Source organism: Notolabrus celidotus, chromosome 20, assembly GCF_009762535.1.
Source record: "Notolabrus celidotus isolate fNotCel1 chromosome 20, fNotCel1.pri, whole genome shotgun sequence".
Classification (NCBI taxonomy): Eukaryota; Metazoa; Chordata; class Actinopteri; order Labriformes; family Labridae; genus Notolabrus; species Notolabrus celidotus.
This window is the reverse complement of record NC_048291.1, coordinates 8,296,762-8,317,570: the sequence shown is the minus strand read 5'-3', so window position 1 is coordinate 8,317,570 and position 20,809 is coordinate 8,296,762. Positions and strand designations below refer to the sequence as shown.

Here is a 20,809-nt window from a genome sequence, read left to right as displayed (position 1 = left end):
TTCATGTTAGTTTCATAATATACGTACTATAAGTAAAGATGACTTTGACTCAATGTCTTTTAGATGATAAGCTCCATAAATACACTTTACTGACCCGCAACAAAAAAAATTGATCTGGGGTTCAAATTACAATGAAATTAATATTTAACATTTTACAAAAGTTTCTTTACTATTCAGAAAGTGTTCCTCTTATTTCTCAACAAGAGTGTCTTTTTGATTATTGCCCTTTTTCTTTTTTTTAACTCTCCTGTTATGTTCGTTTCTCTGGAACAAGCAATAATGATCCTGGGTCAATTAGACCCTGGGCATATTCAATTATCCAAAAGTGTCAGAACCCCAAAAAACCCCAATACACATTTTTTTAAATCTAATTTTTAGCTCCATTACTAACCATTTAAATCAAGATTTGGTCCATTGGTGTTCTTTAATTCTCACAGATCATGGGTCAATGAGAATAACTCACTCATTTTTCATTAAAATTAATGCTAAAACTTTTTTAATGTACATTGGAAAGCCCTAAATATAAATACAAAAGTTTTAGATTTTTGTTTATTTCATTTTACTTTTTATTTTATTTTATTTTATTTTATTTTTGTATGAAATTATGTTGATAAATTAACACGACTCCTCTTCTATCACATGCTACCCAGATTTTTATGCTGCATTTAACTGGTTTGGAAGGCAAATGTTGCCTGAAATAGACTTTTAAAAGGGTCAGTTTAACCTGCAACATAACAGGAGGGTTAAAAACCATCAAACGAACACAATACTAGTAAATGCTCAGGGGCGCTGTAGGCCTTGCAGTTTGGGCGCGCCCTATGTACAGTGGCTATAGTCCTCGCCGGAGCACTTGCTGGTTCGACTCCCCGCCTTGACCATTTGCTGCACATCTTTCTCCGCTCTTTACCCCCCGGCTGTCCTGTTTCTCTTCAGCTGCCCTATCAATAAAAGTTCAAAAATGACCAAAAACTTTGATTAGTAATCTGATAGCAAAAGCATGCAGTCATTTTTGCTTACTATTATTTTATTCTTCTGATCACTCTGCAACGTAACTACTTCTTTCACTACAACACTCTTACTTTTCAATCTATACATCTCTGCAAGTCACGTTTTGATTCTGAAATCGTGTTTTGGAGTTTAATAATTTCCATTTCTTTCCAGGAGCTCTGCATCTCTACGTGGAAGGAGGTGGTTCTATGACCATAAAAAGAAGTTCCTTTGTTGATCACCTCTGAGCCTTATCTTGACATCATCATTACAATCTCAACTGAAACTTGATGTCATTGAATTTTGGAGGTTGTTGGTTTGAGGGAGACTGCAGGACATTCCTGGAATGACATGTGCTTTAGATCACACCACAGCCTTCAGCACGAGCCTAGAGCTGTTGTTGATAGAAATGCCTGTCATCAGGAAGAGAGGCTCTTAAAGACTCAGAGAGAAGAATCGGTGTGTGTGTGTGTTAGTGTGTGTGTGTGTGTGTGTGTGTGTGTGTGTGTGTGTGTGTGTGTGTGTGTGTGTGTGTGTGTGTTTATCAGAGAGAAGAGAAAGCGGCACAGATTAACTGCATAAGGAAAGTCAGACCCGTTTTTCTGCATGTCTCAGGAAGGTGGGACGTCCTCGTATACACAGCTAAGCTCAGTGAACAAACGGATCAGCATGAGGATTGGTTTCTGTGCCTGGACTCAAACTCTCAATCTGCTGTGAAGGTACAGTGATGTATTTTATGTGTTAACTTTATGCAAACAGTGTCTTTGAGCGTGTCTGGGTGTGTGTGTTTGTATGCATGTATGTTTGACAGAGGTTTATACAAACAGGGACACCCGTTAATGAAGGACAGGGGCTTTTTGTGTGAATCTGTTTTATTTCATCTGGATAAATTCAAATATGTCATGATCTGTTATTGCATGAAGAGCTTTTCTGCACTATCTGCATCAGATGAGAAAACTGTGAATGTATTATGCAATTCACGCAGTAATCACTGCTTTGTTTGAAGTAGGGGAATGACAGCATTAAAAGAAAAACTAACATCTGTTAAAAACGTTTCTATTCTTTGTAATTGGTAGAGTTTTTTTTTTTTACCAAGTTCTGGTGGTTGTGTCAGCTGCATACCATGCAGTCTGTGACAGTGGTTTTTCTTGTTGTGTGCACATGCAGGTGGACATGTCAGTGTGCACATAGAATATTCTACATTTTTACAATCAGCTTGTGGCATGCCGCAATAAATCAAGCTCTCATTCATCATTTTTAAGATCTTCAGATGAAGCTAAGATGATCAGTTAATTAAAATGTTTCAAGCTGCATATGCAGTCACCTGGTTGGAAAAGTAAAACACATTTTGAAAGTACATACAACACAGAAAGTTTGATTACCTGGCTGTATCCCTTATTGCAGGGGTTCCCAAAGTGTGGATCGGCACCAAGTGGCAACCTCCGGTCTCAAAGTATGAGGCCATGCGGAAGTGTTATAAACTGCAGTTCATCAAGAATCCGCTTGAGGCTGGCTGCAGAAACACTGGAAACCATATAGACACCAATTAAAAAAAGACGATCTTTGCAGCATTAATAAACTGTTTACAGCCTGGTTTTACAAACAATTTGGCACTACGTCGTTAATTTCTCTATTGGCACACACTGTACAGGGGTGTGAATTTTTTTGTAATGCGACGGTTCAAAAGATATTAAGATTACGAGTTTTTGCCCAATTAAGGACTTGACTCCTGGTCGGGAACACATAACTGTTGGCAAGGAGGCTCAAACTCCACCTCTTTATGTCACACTATGCCCGGTTGAGTTCCTCATTTCCAATATGGCTGCCGCTGTCAATTGGCTTCAAAACAGCATTCATGAACAGATGGGTGATGTCATGGATACTACATTCATATTTACGGATTTTTTTTTTTTTAATGATCTAAATTTTTGTTTATTTTACCCATTATTTAAAAAATAAAGACAAAAATAGTTACATCTGAAATAAAACCCTGCAAATACGTACCTTTCATTAGTTTTCTTTGTTACCAGATGACTACTAAAGTTAGACTTAGGGTTAGCCAACAGTTAATTAACAAAAGGATCAGTAGCAGCAGGTTAATTCACAGCAGCACAGGAAACACAGCTACATGTGATTGGAGGTAAACTCAATTTGAAGTATGAAGCAACATTTAACCACTTCAAGGGACTGGGGGTCACAAGTCTTTGGCACCTATATTTTGGGGGTCTGAAAAGTTTGGGAAGCCCTGCCTTATTGCACTTACACCATTGTTGATTGTACTCACAACAGATGTCTGCAAAACCTCCTCCTGTGGTCCCAAGAAAGCCTTCAGGTGTCCGAGTCATGATGCCAATAGGGGAGCAGCTTCCTCCCAGTGCACTGCCCATCTACAGAGATACTGTGAAAGGTAGAGATCCCAGCCTGCTGTGTGAATGAGTTAGCATGTGTCAGGTTGTAAATCATCCTGCTGCTTGCAACTGACCTTATACTGCTGGCTTGGTGTTTGAGTGATCCAATGGCTTTGTTCTTCCTCTGTGCAGAGAATAGTGGCAGTGGAGAGACAAATCATACGTCACTATTGAATGCAGAGAGAGAGGTGGTATGTACTTCAAAAATAAGCTGATTATTCATTTTTTATGTGCAAATTGGGAGCAAAGCTTCAAACAGTCAATACAAACTTGAAGTCAAAGAGTTGGCAGCCTGCGTGCAGAAGCTCAAATACTTAAATACTGAACAAAATATGTTCATTTCTAATAGATCAAGCATATGCTTGATCTATTAGAATGATGCTTAGTATGCTTAGTATAAAAAAATGAACATAACTAGCATGGCATACAAGTTTGTACATGAATGGTGCCTTTTTTTAATCAACCTCAAATATTAACATTATCATTGGCGATGAATGTAATTTGCAGGATTATTGCACTGGATTGTATTTGTCAGCACACTGTGTATGGGGCGCCATTTGTAAACTTGTGCACACTGAAAATAACAGCAACAATTCTCCACATTTAGCTCCAAACGTCATAACAATGTAGAGTGAATTTTTAAAAGTCACTTTTTTATCACATTTAGAGAAATATTTGTGATCTACTTCACATTTAATTTTGTAGTGAAAAATATATTAGCTAAAAATTTGTATATATTGTAATATAAATCTAAGTGTAAAATCTAAATCTAAATGTTCAACAATAAATATAAATGTTAAATATATATAAAAATGTTAAATATAAATATAAATGTTAAATATAAATACACATTTTAAATATAAATCTAAATGTTAAATATAAATGTTGCTCTGCGATCCTAAATATTTATTCACACTGCCGCTTATCAGCTAAATATTTAGGATTGCGGAGCAACATTAACATTCAGATTTAACATTTAACATTTAGATTTGACATTTAACATTTAACATTTAGATTTAACATTTAGATTTATCGTTGAACATTCAGATTTATCGTTGAACATTTAGATTTAACAATTATTTTAACTTAATATATTTTCACAAGAAAATTAAATGTGAAGAAGATCACAAATATTCCTCTAAATGTGATGAAAAAAGTGACTTAAAAATTCACTCTACATTGTTATGACGTTTTGGAGTTAAAGTTGGAGAAATGTTGCTGTTATTTTCGGTTTGCACAACTTTACAAACAGCGCCACAAATACAGTGTGCACAATGCCAAAACAATATGTCAGCTTCATTGTGCCGTCAGCTCATATGAACCTACGTTATAAGACTACCTGATCATTTGAAGAATCAGTGGTACAAGATAAGTTTTGCTTTGGTGCTATAATAATACATTTTGATTGATTGACTGATATGAAAGTATACTTCACATACTCACAGTGCATGTCTTCATCAGAGATTCTGAACCACTGCTTCGATGATGTGGAGCGGTTCATGGCGCGTTTGCAGCAGACAGCTGAGGCACAGAGTGTTCTTAATCAAAGGAAGAAGAAAGGAAGCAGAAAGAGCAAAAAGAAAGAAGGACAAACTGGTGAGAGATGTTCTTCAAGCCTGCCAACTAACTACTGTAACTCCAGTTGCTGCTGAAAGACTGCTGGTGGCTGAAAGTCTTGAAAACACACTGGAATAACAGGTATCAACAGGGGTCAGATGATGAGTTTATGGTGTGTTTTAGATCAGCTGGAGTCTACAGGGACAGACTGACATATATTCAGAGCTCCTTGATGACTGGATAAGTGGATGATTGCTTCTGGTAGTCAGGAGACAAAAGGTAGACAAAGGACTGTATAGACATAGGCTGATTACTGGCACAACATTTCACAAGCTGGAATCAAGTCAGCTGGCAGGTTGCCAAAAGATCCTTCAAGCAATTCAGAGAATTTCTCTATGATATAAGCGAGGCGCATTAAACATGACAGAGTGTAGCCGAGGCTGCATCCAGAAAATCCAGGGTCTGAATGGTTAAAAAAAGGAGTAAAGTGTGAACCCTAACTTCTGGTATAGAAACCACAAACTGTGTCGTCATATCATTAACAAGTTGCTCACAAAGGCATTTAACTAATCCCTTTTTGCAACCTTGATAAAACACAATCATTTTAAGGTGCACATTTTTATGTATGCTGTTTCTGTTTTCATTTCAAAAAGTTTTTTCACTGAGGGCAACTTAAGGCCTGGAATTATTTGCAAACTCCTGAAAATATTTGCTACAAGCAGCCTGGATTCATTACTGCTGTGCCATGTTTGACCTGATTTCAAATAAGCTTTTACCTCATCAGTTTCATCTGCTGTGCTGACTGTGCACAAAGCATGTAGTGACCATCCCATATAGCAAAATTGGTCTGGCCGGTTCTGGCCCACAATACACATAGACTCGGCCAACATACCACAAAGAATGACGGCCCTTAAGTGGCCCAGATATAGTTTCGCAGAGACGGTCAGCTTAACCACAAGCTCAACCTTAATCGGCCCAGATACGGCCTGGACGATCTGGGCCACATGAACCAAGCCACAATCGGGCCAGATGTGGCATGTCATCATATATAGAATGCCATCATTGCCAGACCTGGTCCACATCCAGTTGACATACCACGTGCCATGCCAGCAGTCAGCCAGCAGTGTTAGCTTGACGCTAGATCTGGCCCAGACCTATCTGCTATGTGGGATACACTGACATAAATGTAAAAACTTGTTTCTCATTCCTAAAATGAAGTTTGTATACAGTGAGGATAGGTGAGATTTTGGTTAAAATTGAGGCATTTTAGTCTGACATGTTTAAGTGTAGTACATTGTTGATTTGTGTGTGTGACCGTGTCCTGACCCCATCACTCCTTGCAAATGTATTTCACATGCAGAAATGAGAAGTGATTAGATAGTATCTTTAAGCCCTGCAGTCAGAGCCTGGAGGTGCTGCTGGGAGGTGGTGAGGCTGAGTATGGCCACAATCTCAATGTCCACTTCAAGCACTCACTGACTTTGAGGCGCGTTCACGCTAAGTCCGTGAGGCTTAAGGCTGTCCCACTGTTAAATCTTAAAGTGTGTGAGGGGTCTCTCACAGACTTTTTGAGCCCTTTATGCCCCATTTCTGTAAATGGGCATTTTTGCAGACTTAGCGTAAGGGAATTACCCATAGTTCAAAGTATTGTGACATGAAACACTGGATTCCTAGGGGAAGCCCGCGAGCATGGAAAGGTAAGGAACGCTGTAAGATGAAATTTAAAAAAGTGTTACAGTAAAAATGAAGCATGACAGTTGAAATGACATTTACAGGTAAAAAAGTTTGCCTGTAAGTATAAACATAGAAAACAGCCTTAATCTATTCATACTCACATATGTGTATTCAGTATAATTTATATATTTGTAGTAATATAGCCTATTTATATATTTATGGTTATATAGCCTATTTATATATTTAAATTGTGTGGTCAAGCAGTCAGTACGATAAGAGCCTGGATCACATGGCAATCAGTCCGTCCCTTAAGCGCCTTGAATTTGAGGAAAGTCAAAATGATGTAATAAAAATTCCTAATATCTCTAAGGTGAGCTGGTGACGTCATGCAGGTTACGAGAGAAGTCTCAAAGTGCTGTCCCATTCCAGTTCATCGATTTTGAGCCCTTACAGCCTCCTGCCCTCAATCACTTTCCAGCTGATGTCAATAAAGTCAAGAAGGGCTCAGGGCTCAGGGAGGACATTGAGATTGGGCCCAAGAGTGCAATTCTAGTGCAGGGCAGCAGAGCAGAGGGAGAGATCGTGATTAGCAGGATAGATTTGTCAGGTGACTGTGAAAGCAAAGTATGTCCATTGTGAAATCAGAGCGGACAGGGTTGGCTGCCTGAACTTGCTCAAAGGAGTCTCTCCTTTTTTTTTTAAAAGCATGACTCAAATAAAAGCAACAACTGGACGGTTGTTTGAGCAACGTACGACCTTAAAGAGGCATGAATGTTTCTGTTGCCTTTTTCCTGGAAATACTTGATTTTTAACAGATTGAATACTTTTAGACGATGAAAATGAGCACTTGAATTTTTATACATTTAATATTTTGCATTGAATTTTTGACTCTGAATTTGTGAACATTGAAAAATAAAAGTGAAAAATACTGAAGACTTAAACTCAATGACAAAAAAATCAGATACTTAATTTCTATGCTAAAAAATTCAGTACTAGGAATTCAAAGGCTTAAAAAAAATCAAAATCTGATGAGACTGATTTACTTCCATACTTGTTCCTGGTCAGTGTGTGCTGTGACAGGCGTGACTCAAGATAGAACAGCAATGAAAGTATGAATGTATTAATACTGAAACAGAAGACAATATTTGTATTAGTCACTTCCCCTGCTTTTGTGTTTATTCGTGTATTTGCTTAAACAAGCTGAAACAAGCACCCACACCCTGAAGACTGTATGTGGCGTTAGTGTTTCTCCCTCCGCTGTATTAATACTATTTCGACGTGTATTATCAGGTGTTTAAAACATGCCATTTAACTTAAACATTCTTGAAGATCTTTAGGACACACATAACAAATGACACAGACACCAACTATATAAAGCTGGACAATAGCTTCATGTATAAAAGAAAAATTGGTTGTGGTGCTTCATCCTGTTCAAATGTCGTTGCTTAGATTCTTCCTTTTCTGTCAGCAGATGATCTGCTGACAATGAAAGCTTGTCCTCCACCAGAAGAAGAATTTGTGGACATCTTTCAGAAAATCAAGTACTCGCTCAGTCTTCTGGTGAGATTAGATTAATCCTGACTGATCTCTGAGTAGCTCTGGGAATATAAATGATAATGTATATGCTCCCGTTTGCTGGTTTATTTAGGACCGTCTCAAGTCGTCCATCTCACAGCCTGATGCGCCAGACCTGCTGCACCCTGTCTTTGTGCCTCTTAAATTGGTGAGTCTCTCTGTTGTGTCAGTATGCAGCTTCCTCTCTCTCTGATACACTGTAAAAACTCAAAATCTTACCAAGTGAAATTGTCTCATTCTTAGTCAAAATGTCTTATCCCACTTGATTTAAATTTACTTAACAAGTAACATTTGAGCAAGATAGAAGGACTTGTTTAAAGACATCTTAAATATCTTGTTAAGTCAAACAATCTTGAAATGATCTTGTTTTGAGTTGTAATTTAGAAGAAACAAGGTTTATTTTACATTTCATACATTTTACAAGCTGAGATTTTATTTGTAGAAGACAGACAATCGTGATGTAATACAAACACTTTACTTGATTTAAGTAAAAGCATTTTATTGGAGAATCTATCAGAAAACAGCTCCATTGATGAAAGAAAGAAAAGTTGTTGTTTTTTAAGGGTGGGTTACAGTTTTCAGGCGCTGTTTCTTCTAAATCAGATACAAATATACATCCTCAAACTACATGCACACAATGAAACACCTACTTTTGAGCATAGCTGGCTTATACTAAAAAACAACATGACTGAATATTAGTATATCCAGCTCACTATGAGAAGACTTTACATCTCAAAATGCTCAAATTAAACTTTCTAATCTTATTTCAAGAACAAGATGATCTTAATCCTAGAGAGGTGCCGCTATAATACAACTCAAAGTAAGGTGAATATATGTGAAATGAAGAAGTGGGCATGAAATTTATTAGTGCAAAATTCTTTTTATGAGTGAAAAAATACTAAATGTTAGCATTCCTGGCTTATTCTGAGACACTAAGCTTAAAAATACTGGTAAAATATTGCTTAGAATAAGTTATCCTTGCTAATTTTAAGATCACAATTTTCTAAATATTACGTCTTCTTTTAAGAAATCTTACCAAGCAAATTTTCACTTGTTATTTTGGCAGATTTTTTTGCTTATTTCAAGGTAAAAGTGCCTCGAAATACGTTTTTTTTCTTGTTTTTGGAGGGGCATTTTTTCCAGTGTAATGACTGTGGTGGGATTTTATTTCACAGCTGGTGAAAACAACTGGAGGACCAGTGTTAGGCGCATCTGTACTCAGTCCTGCTATGACAAGTGGTGCTGTGTCCCTGCTCCAGGAGCATCTGACTGAAGAGGAAAAGGAGCTGTGGACATCTTTAGGGCTCAACTGGACCTCCCCCTGGTCTGTGACTTTATGGATGTGTGTGTCAGTCTTGGTTTAAGAGGTTCTGGGTGTTGCTCTGACCGATCCTCTCGCCCTCTTTCTCAGTTCGCACCTCACTGATTCTGTCCCTCCATACTCGCCCGTCTTCTTGGATGGGTGGCAGCCTCAGGGGTATGACTCAACTGGCCAGCCTCTGGAAGATCCCATCGAGTCTCAACACAAACAAGATGTTCAAAGTGAACGAAGGGCAGCACAAAATCTGCAAGAACAAGCTCGACAGACGGCAGATGGCCTTCATCAAAGCACAGAAGAAGGGTGAGTCAAAGAAGACAGGTCCTTCTCAGAAATGCTTTTAATCTCAATGACCTCAATAAGATCAAGTGCTACGGAAAGAGGCACATTTATGGACACATTTCTATAACTGCTGCAGTTAATAGTTGTATATTCTAAATCAATCTTTCAATGTCATCTCAAATTAAGATTACAGCTCTTTGACTGCGTTGTTAAAGTGATTTTCTTAACGCTATTTCTATTCTAGAGAAGAAAACATGCTTCCTCCAGAGGGTGAGAGACTTTACTGCTGCAGTTATGACTTTGTGGCCAGAAACAGCAGTGAACTCTCTGTACTACAAGGAGAAACATTAGAGGTACCTGCCCGTAGTTAAAGTAAGGTGTGGTGACTTACCTGTATGAAAAGACTAGGATTGTGTCTTAATCTGGTCTCCTTTGTGGTTAATTTTTCCCCCAGGTTATTGAGTCATCAAAGCGATGGTGGAAATGTCAGAATCGTTTCGACCAGATAGGATTTGTTCCCTCTAACATCCTGGAGCCTCTGTCTGCTGTGAACAACGCAGGGAGAGACAGCCCGGTGGTCCGCAGAGAGTCAAGGGTACACAGCACACTTCAAAGAGTTCTCCTTCTTTGTGTCACACTTTGGTTTTTAGACTTGTGCCATCTTACAGTGTTTATTCATTCCTGCTTCTGCAACAGAAAACACCCATTACCCCTCGCTCAAAGTACTTCTCGTATGCTCCACCAAGCCCAGATGGGATCGGTCCAACAAGCCCAATGCGACCACAGAGCATGGTTTTACCATCAACGACACTGCAGGGAGAGGACGGTGACCGAGGTAACAAACACATCCATCTTAAATATCAGTAATAGTACACTACCAGTCAAAAGTTTGGACACACCTTCTCATTCAATGGTTTTTATTTATTTTAATTATTTTCCACATTGTAGATTAACAATGAAGACATCAAAACTATGAAATAATCTGGTTTTGCCATAATCTGGATTACAACAGTAGTCAAATAGGGCTATCCATTATGTACTAACCCTAACTCTGAACAACACAACTGATGGTCTCAAACACATTAAGAAGGCAAATCATTCTACAAATGAACTCTTGACAAGGCTCATGTTAATTAGAAACCATTCCAGGAGACCACTTCATGAAGCAGACTGAGAGAATACCAAGAGTGTGCAAAGCTGTCATGAAGGAAAAAGGGGGCTACCTTACAGAATCTAAAATATAAAACTTATTCTGGTTTGTTTAACCCTCCTGTTATGTTGTGGGTCAAATTAACCCTTTTTAAAGTCTATATTAATGCAATACATGCCTTCCAAACCAGCTTAATGCAGCATAAAAATCTGGGCAGCATGTGACAGAAGAGGTGTCGTGTTAATTTATCAACATCATTTCCTAAAAAAAATTCAAAGTGTAAAATTTAATAAACAAAAATCTATGGCATGTACAACTATTGTATTTATATTTAGGGCTTTCCAATGTACATTAAAATTAATTTTTAACATTAATTTTAATGAAAAGCGAGTGAGTTATCCTCATTGAACCATGATCTGTGAGAATTAAAGAACACCAATGGACTAAATCTGGATTTAAATGGTTAGAAATTGAGTTAAAATTAGATTAAAAAAAAAATGTGTATTGGGATTTTTTTGGGGTTCTGACACTTTTGGATAATTGAATATGCCCCGGGTCAAATTGACCCAGGAACATTATTGCTGTTCCAGAGAAACGAACATAACAGGATGGTAAACACTTTTTTGTTAATTAAATAATTCCATATATGTTATTTCATAGTCTTGATGTCTTCAGTATTAATCTACTATGTTGAAAATAATTAAAATGAATAAAAACCCTTGAATGAGAAGGTGTGTCCAAACTATTGACTGGTAGTGTATATCAGGGTTTTTTCTCCCAACATACTGCAACCTACTGTGGTTAGACATCTCAGTGTTGCTTAATGTGTTAAGAGCATGTTCAGAGTTCAGACTATAAAACTGTCAGTGTCAGTGTGCAATAAGTGTGCTAAAAGACCCCGGAACAGATCTTGACGTGCAGTGTTGCAGTGAACTGGTTTATTGAGAATTTGCTAGCAGGTGCAGGAAAAGACAACCACAGAACAAGACATGAGCTGGAAATGAACAAAGCTATGATGAGTGAGGTTGATGAGTTTACTGGACACAGGTGTTTAGGTGGGCAAGAGATACTGCAGGGCTGTACTGGTGTGTAGATGAGACAAGAGGAAAGTCTGAGGACACCTGGTGGCGAGACTGAGAGTAACAAGGGACTTAGAGAGAGACTGTAGGCGTTTTTCAACCGCAGGGACTTTACCCCTGAACCAGGGTCTAAATTTAGTTCAGGGGTAAGTAATCTCCCCCCTGAAAAGCCCCTGCTTGGAGGGTAGTTCTATTCAAAGATCCTGGGACTTTCAGTTGAACGTAGCAGTGTTTGTGGAGTTTACACAGTTGTTGAAACATAGAGGGAGTTCCTGGAAATGCATACTAGTTTAGTTTTTAATTAAGATTTCAAAATATGATTAAATTTTTTTTTTTTCTCTATACGTCACTGGCCTGATTTGCACAATCTACCCGGGACTTCAGCTCATGGTCGAAACTCAGACAACATTGGGGGCAGAGGAACCTTTAAAGGTGCATTTCAACCAAGAGTTCTGGGGTCTTTTAGCCCCCAGAACTACTTTACCCTGAACTTAAAGGTTCCTGTGCCCGTATTGTTGTCTGCATTTTGACTGTGGGCAGAAGTCCCGGGGGGATTGTGCAAATCAGGCCAGTGACGTATGGAGAAAAAAAATTATATTAAGTCATATTTTGAAATCTTAATTAAAAACTAAACTAGTTTGCATTTCCAGGAACTCCCTCTGTGTTTCAACAACTGTGTAAACTCCACAAACACTGCTACGTTCAACTGAAAGTCCCAGGACCTTTGAAAAGTACTACCCCCCAAGTCGGGGCTTTTTAGGGGGGGAGATTAACTACACCTGAACTAAATTTAGACCCTGGTTCCTCCAGTCGAAACGCACGTAGTTCAGGGGTAAAGTCCCTAGTTCTGGGGTAAAGTTCCTGTGGTTGAAAAATGCCTTTAGTTCCGTGGAAAGTAGTTCTGGGGGCTAAAAGAACCTGGAACTCTTGGTCGAAATGCACCTTGTGACTTTAAGGGTCAATAGCATTGTTGTTATCCGTCACTTCAGTGCTGCTGAGAAAAAAAAGGAACTATTGAACTAAATTAGACTTTTCACCTAAAATATTGCAGGCTGAATGCAAATAGAGCCAGAATGACATTTTGTATCCTTCTCAGTTATTTTTAGATCATTTTATTGAACTCATAACCTCATTGAGATAGTAAATACGATATATCTGTGTATAGATAGATCTCTGACAATGTGATATAACTAGAAATAGTTTTATCAAGATCAACAACAAAGAGCATTCAGCACTAATGTCGAAAATGAGAAATGTGACACTTCCACCAGCTTTGTAAGTGAATGTAAGTGAATGTAAGTGAATTCTTGTGTGTATTTGTTTGCAGTCCTGATAGTGAACGATGAGCTTCTCGAGCGGTTAGCTGGGAGAAGAGGCTCGACCCGTCCGCTGGTGGTCCCTCGCACACCTGACACTTCAACGCCCCTGAACTACCACTCTCCCTCTGCAGAGGTGGAGACCTGGCTCACCGCCAAAGGCTTCAATCAGCAGTGAGTGTGCACGCTTCGTGACTCACGCTTTCCAGAAGTCTGATTCAGAGCAACAATGTGTTGAACCTACGTAATTAGTGCATTTTACACATCTTATTCGCAAGATTCAATTTAACATTCTCACTTCCAACATGTCTAGCACCATATAGGATCTACTGTGCTTCAGTTTGATGTGAAGCTATTTGGTCTGGCAATCCCATGTGTGTCAGCGCCCACTTATCTAATGGCAGATTGGCACAGGCTGACTGAATGCACTGGACTTTTACTCACCTGTGGGTGATTCTTGAATAGCCAACGCTAATCACTAACTTTTTTTGCACTTTGCAATAAAAAGCAAAAACTATCTCTGCGCTCTGGTAAGATTTTCCATGGTTCCATGTCCGTGAGTGGCTGTGCCAAATGAAAATAATCCAGAGGACATGTCAAATAAGGAGTTGATTTTATGAGTACCTTTAGAGGCCCACTGTCTTAACTTTTGTGAGCTTTATTGGCATTGTTTAAAACTTTAATCTGGAGTTGAAGGAAGGGAAATCGAAGTTTCAGCATTTTAAATACAGCATATAAAGCTTTCAGTAGTGGTGGGCGTATCGATTCTGTGGTATCGATATATCAATATTTACATGCTTCTCATTTGAGTATTGATTACTCTAATAAAATATGGATACTAATTAATAAATGCGAAATAAAAGCGCATGTGTCACTTCTGATTCTTCTAGGGTAACTTACTCTAAGTTCTGTACCGACAAATTCAGAGTCATCATGATCACAGTGTCATTTAATAGTAGTCATGGTGAAGAGCCTGTTTTTCCACTCACAATTTAAATAGCGGATGTTGATTATTTATTATTTATGTGTTTTTCTAAATTTATTTCAATGTTTAAAAAAGACCACCAAAGGATTTGCATATTAAAGTTGTTAAATGAACAGTATTGGTCATGGGAGTTGTTTTTTAAGGGTTGCATTTTATAAAAAAAAATAAATTACTGAATGTATCGGTATCAGGTATCGAATAAATTACCCAAAAAGTTATCGGTATCGTATCATATCATAAAAGTGTGGTATCGCCCAGCACTAGCTTTCAGAGTCCCTGATTTCTTTAGAGGCACAGTAGCGCCCTCTGTTGTCAAAATGTCCTCTCTGCTATTGTTTATGTATTACAACTAATCTGATTACAGGTTTAAAGTTGGAGCTCAACATCAACAGGATATTAGTGCCACTTTAAAATGCTTTAATTTATCAGAGATGTGAATCTCAGGGAAGTTCTAGGTTGTTCTATTAAAAAAAATACCTAAGTTGTATCTCCAACACTGACTTTGTGTCTCCCTCCTCCTCCCTGTCCTCCTCTGTCAGGACAATTCAGAGTCTGGGCATTTTAACTGGAGCACAGCTGTTCTCCCTGAATAAAGAGGAGCTCCGCACGGTGTCAGCAGAGGAAGGAGCACGAGTTTACAGCCAAATCATGGTGCAGAAGGCCCTTCTTGAGGTTCGTCCTGGACTTGTCTGAATGCACTCTGTATCTCTGTGTGTGTGTGTGTGTGTATGTGTGTGTGTTTGTGTGTGTGTGTGTGGTGTGTGTGTGTGTGTGTGTGTGTGTGTGTGTGTGTGTGTGTGTGTTGGGGGCGGTATGCTTTGGTCTCTGTGTGAAAGGGTAATTGTTTGCTTAGCCTTGACTCATGAGAGACGTGCGTTGTTTTTCACGTTTTTACTGATCTACATTGATAAAAGATTATTTACCTTTTGAAACACACATCAGACAACAGGTTGATCATTTTAGAGTTTATATTTCTAAGTTGTCAATAGAGAGCTTTTATAATTGCTGGCTTCAGTAGTTTGGATCTGGTCTTCATTGTACAAACAGGGGTTTAAAATGTCCCACAGCAGAACTGGGATTTAGGGGCTTATGTCATCTTTGACTGACTCTTTAAAATGAATGCTGTAGGGATATTTCCCTCTTTGTTGACTTTCTGTTTCGCGTCCCTCTCAGGATGTACGCAAAGCCACAGAGCTTGAGACAGCGATGGAGAAGCAGAAGTTGAAGATTGGCTTGGAATCAGCAGGTTAAGTCATGTGAAGGAACTTTCAGACATCCACAAATACAAATCAAACAGGGAGCAATGGAGATAAACGTGGTATTACATCCACAGAGAAACTGTTCTCATTTAATCATACCTGTTGTCACATCTTGGCTGCAGACTTTGAAATGAGAAATGTCCTACAGTAAATCTGATCATTCACTGGTGTTATATGTTTCTGTTATAATGGACTGAACCTGCTTTTTAGAAATATTTAAAAAGAGACAAATAAACATTTTGATAAAATGTTTGTGACTCCAGAGAACAGTCAGACGCTTTATTGATTCAGAGTTTGTACAGTTGTTTTTACAGACAGGTTGCTGCTGACTGACACTTTACAACCAATTACAAATAAAACGTACATTTTCATCCCTGACTCTTGAAGTTCTGTAGAAACAAACATGTTTTCTTCACTTTTACATCATTGAGACAAATCACTCGTACTGGAACTTTTCAGGGCATTAAGACATACTCAGAAAAATTAACTTTTAACCATGTGTTTGCATGAATTGGCATTTTGTGCAAATTTATTTGTATCACTCTGAAAGTATTTGAGCACAGAACAGTGAGCTTTTCACCCCGACAAGTTATCTGAACAACACTACAGTTAATTTGATTAAAGCTGCTGTTGGCGGTCATGATATAAACATCAGTTTGGAGAGAGATTTCACACTACCCCTCCCCTCTCTGTTCCTGTATTCCCGCCCACAAAAGATCATTGTGCGCATTCTATGAGGAAGTAGTGGCTTCCCAACTAATCAGGGCGACATAGTGGGGCCGCCACTCGACCAATCAGGACAAAGGATTAGAGATTAGCTATGATTGGTCCGTCATAACGGGAACAAGGGGAATAATAACATTGCTTTATACATAGGCATTGGAAAACACAGAGATTTCACCATAGTCTCAAATTACTTCACTTACCGGTGAGTATCGATGGGTATTATGACCTTTTCTCCAAACCCAGCAGAGAAAAGTAACTTTTTGGTAACATTCCTACCAACAGCAGCTTTAAATCAACATTTCACAGCATTTTCAAATATGATTATTTTTCAGCTTTGTTAGAATACTGTGTACGCTTCTCTCTCTTGAATTATTGTCTTCATAATGATAAACTTTATACATAATTATTACCTAGCTTTCTTAATGATCTTCCAGTTGTGTAAGAAGCTTGATTCTGATTGGTCAAAACCCCTTGACAACAGTGATTAACTTCAATTTACATGAGCAACGTCAGAGGTAAAATTATCGCAAAATCCTTCCACGGAAAAGAGTTCCGGCATGTTTTGCTTCTGCTTGTTTAGGGAAAATCGTTAGTTTCCGTTCGCTTTAAAACAACGTAGCTAAAATGCTAGTTTCGGGGCCTACCCAGCAATATTAGCAACAGCAGCAGAGCTGGTGAGTGCAACTTTAAGTTGCTAGAATAACAACTTAAACCATGGGTGATGGTGATGATAGCAACAGGGTTAAAAGTTGTGACATTTGTTTATTTTTAAAGAAGTGTGAACCGCAGAGCTCAGAGAAGAAGGAGAGCTAGATGAGGACAGTTTCATGTTAAATCGACCACAACAGGCAGATAAGAATCCATCACAATGGATCGCTAACAGCCGAATCACTGGGATTTTTTTTCTTAAAACTGTATACATAAATCATTTTAAATTAATAAAATAATTTTTTCACCATGTTTTTTGTATTTCAAATAAGTAGCCAGATCATATTGTTTTATTGAATCGCTTTGAACTTTTTCAATGGTGTCCTGGTATGGGTCAACAAGTCTAAAAAATAAAAAATAGACTGCAGGCTATTGTGAAGATGTGCAGCAGGGTTACGGGTACACCCCTGCCTGAGATGTCAAGCCTTCACTGAGCCAGGACCCTCAGCAAGGTCTGGTCCAACGTGGCTGACCCGTGCCATCCTCTTTTTCGTGAAATTTGCCGGCTTCCCTCAGGCCCCAGATTTGTGATGCCAAAAAGCAGGACAAATAGAAAAAAGGAACTCTTTTGTTCTGGTAGCAGCTAGCTTGCTTAAAGATGCCGCATAGCTGTTGTTTTTATGTTGTTACTGTTTTGAATGTTTTGTTGTACTGTTTTGTTTATGTCACCACTGACTGAAAGACAAATTGCCCGAGAAACTTTGAATAAGCGGGATAATGTATGGTTAGCAGGTAGTTATGGGAAATAGAATCCTGACAGGGTGAGACAAGACTACCTGCTAACCATCCATTATCCCTTACATAACTAAACACACGCTCCTGAAGCTCTGCACGATCATCATATGTTAATTCTACATCAAAATAAAGTCAAAGTTGGTTCTTTCATTTGTTCTGTTTGCACTATAAAATTAAATCACTTTTTTCTTCATTGCTTATAGGAACACTTCAATTAGTTTTTATTCAACATTAAGTAACTTGTAACTGAATGACTGGTGTAGCAAGAAAACTGCATATCTGGATTACCGTCCTACATGTAACAAAAATCATCAAGTTATTTTCTAAGACTCCACAGAGATGCTTTATTTCACAAACATGTTGACAAAAAAACAAATATTACAAATATTCTATCCTGAGATAAAAAGACAAGCCTCTCCTACTTTGGCTGTTCAATGAAAAACAGCTACGTTTAAGTGTAAGTTGTATTAAATTAAGTGTAACTAATATATTTAATTCAGCGTAAATCTTTTTGTTTCTAAGTGCATTTGCTGAGGTCAGTACTTCGATAGAAACCATGAATATGACTTATCTTTTTCCAGCTCTAAGTGTCACAAAAAACAGCTTTGAGCTGCGAGAGAGGAGGTAGTGTTAGTGACTCTCACTGCCACCAACTGTCTCCAACTTCACACATCACAAGTGTTACTCTGGTCACAGCAGTCCCAGTTCAGGAGTTCTCTCCCCTTAAACCACAGCTGGATCTCCCTCTGTGCGCCCTCCAGTGAGTCACTGGCATGAACCACATTCCTTTAAATGACAAACACACCTCTTTATATGTCTCCAAAACACAGAAGTCACATGAAACAGCCTCATAAATTGCAGTAACTGAAAGATGACTGTCTCACAAGGTTTGTTTAAAACTGAAGCCTCCTGGACACACAAGGAGAACAAATGGTGTTCTGTTACCTGCTGACATGAAAGCTGAAATCTCCTCTGACTGTGCCTGCTGAGGCCTCCGCTGGGTTAGTATGTCCCACCATCACACGGGACGTCTGCACGACTTTGTGCCCTTCCCAGACCTTAACGGAAAAAAAGAGAGACACTGTAATTGAACACAAGAGCAAGAAATGTCAGATCAATGTGCATTGTAGAGGACTAAACCTGAACTACAAGGTTTATTTTTAATGAGCTTTCCCTTAATGTCTGTCAACCACATGCAAATGTATAAATACATATAATTACAGCAAAAAAAAAAAATGCACAGAACATCCACAATTCCCTCACCATGACAACCACAGGTCCTGATGTCATGTACTGCTGAAGCCTGGGATAGAAGGGCTTAGTCCTCAGCTCAATGTAGTGCTGAGACAAAAGATCCTCGGACACCTAAACAACATTTACAGACACAGTCAGAACAACAGATCACTTAAACATCACACCAGAATCAGTGTCAGACTTCTATACCTGCAACATTTTCAGTCCAACCAGCTTGAATCCTCGCTGCTCGAACCGCTGAATGATTTGTCCCACAAGACGACGATGAACTCCATCTGGTTTCACAGCTATGAGAGTCCGCTCTCTCACTTCTGGGAGACCTGTTGGACAGATAGAAAGATAAGTTAGACGTACCCTCTGCTGTTTTACCTCTATTATACTGCTATTACAAGTTGCATAAAAGTGTTAATATCAAGGCAAAGACCCAACACTGGTTTGCAAGTTAGAAACATTATCTAAGCAGAGTAATTGTTTGTTATTAGGTGGTCCGTTATAGCTCCAAACAGAATGGCAGCTTCATCCCTACTGGAGATAATAAACGACTGCATGCAACAATTATGTGACCTAGCACGAGAGGATTCAATCTACTGGCATTTCACTTCCAAACCGTCTCTGCCAGTATAGTACAGCGACTTAGTAACACGGTGCATGGAAGCTTCATTCTGTCTTGCCAATTACGCAAACATTACGCACAGATTTTGGCTTTTTACGCACACCACGGCTCACTCCTCCTGTCATCCAATTCACCATCACTATCTTCTGTGGCTTTAACCTAGTTCCAGTTCATGACCCCAAATGTTTGGCAAACTGATGGCTTTCGCAAACGCCCCCGTTATGTTTGGAACAAATAAATAGTGCGCATAGGAAGCAAAGTCTATTTTCCATTGTGTCAACAGTGTTCGCAGTAACTTCATCTTTTATTTAATAAATAATTATACGTGGCAACATATTTTCATAAAAAAGGAGTGCCAGTTAGCCCTCTCACTGTTGCGCTTTGGGGGAATTTCGTTCAACAGTTGTCTGACAGACATGTCAAAAGTATGTTAGCTCATTTTTCTTAAACAGAAACCAGTCACTTACTTGATTTGCTCCTGTGTCCTACAGCAGCTCTGTGCTCACCGAGCAGCGCAGTGGGAAACGCAGACAGCAGACCTTTGCTGGTCCCTTGTTCCCCTACATAAGAATGTTGGAGAATTTTCTTAATAATGCACCGCAGCATTTTGTCCGTTATTTGTTCGCCTCTGGAGAGAAAAGTCAAACCTCCTCTATTTCTACTCTCGAGTCATCCCCCTGCCTGTCAACTCCCTGAATGTCGCTCAAACGGAAACCTATTTAACTCCACTGATGCCAGACGTGCCCTCTGTTTCTCGTGTTTCTGCTCAAACATCAACATGTTTATTCCAGAAGTGATCGAGAAAGTTCCATGTGTGCGCATGTAAGAGTCCTAAGTTTGTTTTGTATTAATGTTTTCAGGATCTCATTGAATCAACTTTGTCTCGACTTTATCAGGCATATTTATCGGAATATTATAGCCAAACACTCCTGTCACATTTTTACGGTGGCCCTGAAGGACAAACAAATTTACAAAAGACGAAATACTTTTACAAAGTTGGAGACAAATTTACATTTTGGGAAAACATTTTTACATTTTATAAAACAAAATTACATCAGCAAACACTTAACCAAGCCAAACAAATTTACATTTAAGAAAACAAATTTACAAAATCAAAAACGCATTTACAAGTGATGAGACAATTTTACAAACGACGGATCACTTTTAACCGTTCCTGAAATAA

General features: G+C 38.7%; 2 protein-coding genes across 2 annotated transcripts; one reads left to right on the top strand and one right to left on the bottom strand.

The window, feature by feature from the left end:
* The first annotated feature begins 1,521 nt into the window (after positions 1-1,521).
* On the top strand, positions 1,522-15,961 carry LOC117832534 (epidermal growth factor receptor kinase substrate 8-like protein 1). The gene is made up of 14 exons (XM_034711705.1): positions 1,522-1,706; positions 3,277-3,394; positions 3,528-3,586; positions 4,856-4,991; positions 8,095-8,186; positions 8,275-8,349; positions 9,377-9,525; positions 9,613-9,822; positions 10,046-10,154; positions 10,256-10,396; positions 10,498-10,636; positions 13,358-13,520; positions 14,871-15,003; positions 15,505-15,961. Exons 2-14 carry the CDS (start codon positions 3,277-3,279, stop codon positions 15,580-15,582), a joined length of 1,602 nt encoding a protein of 533 aa, XP_034567596.1. The 5' UTR covers positions 1,522-1,706; the 3' UTR covers positions 15,583-15,961.
* Positions 15,962-18,075: 2,114 nt separating this feature from the next.
* Positions 18,076-20,411, bottom strand: nme4 (NME/NM23 nucleoside diphosphate kinase 4). The gene is made up of 5 exons (XM_034712015.1): positions 20,094-20,411; positions 19,203-19,333; positions 19,023-19,124; positions 18,705-18,817; positions 18,076-18,545 (listed from the first exon to the last, which is right to left on the bottom strand). Exons 1-5 carry the CDS (start codon positions 20,230-20,232, stop codon positions 18,425-18,427), a joined length of 606 nt encoding a protein of 201 aa, XP_034567906.1. The 5' UTR covers positions 20,233-20,411; the 3' UTR covers positions 18,076-18,424.
* Positions 20,412-20,809: the final 398 nt, after the last annotated feature.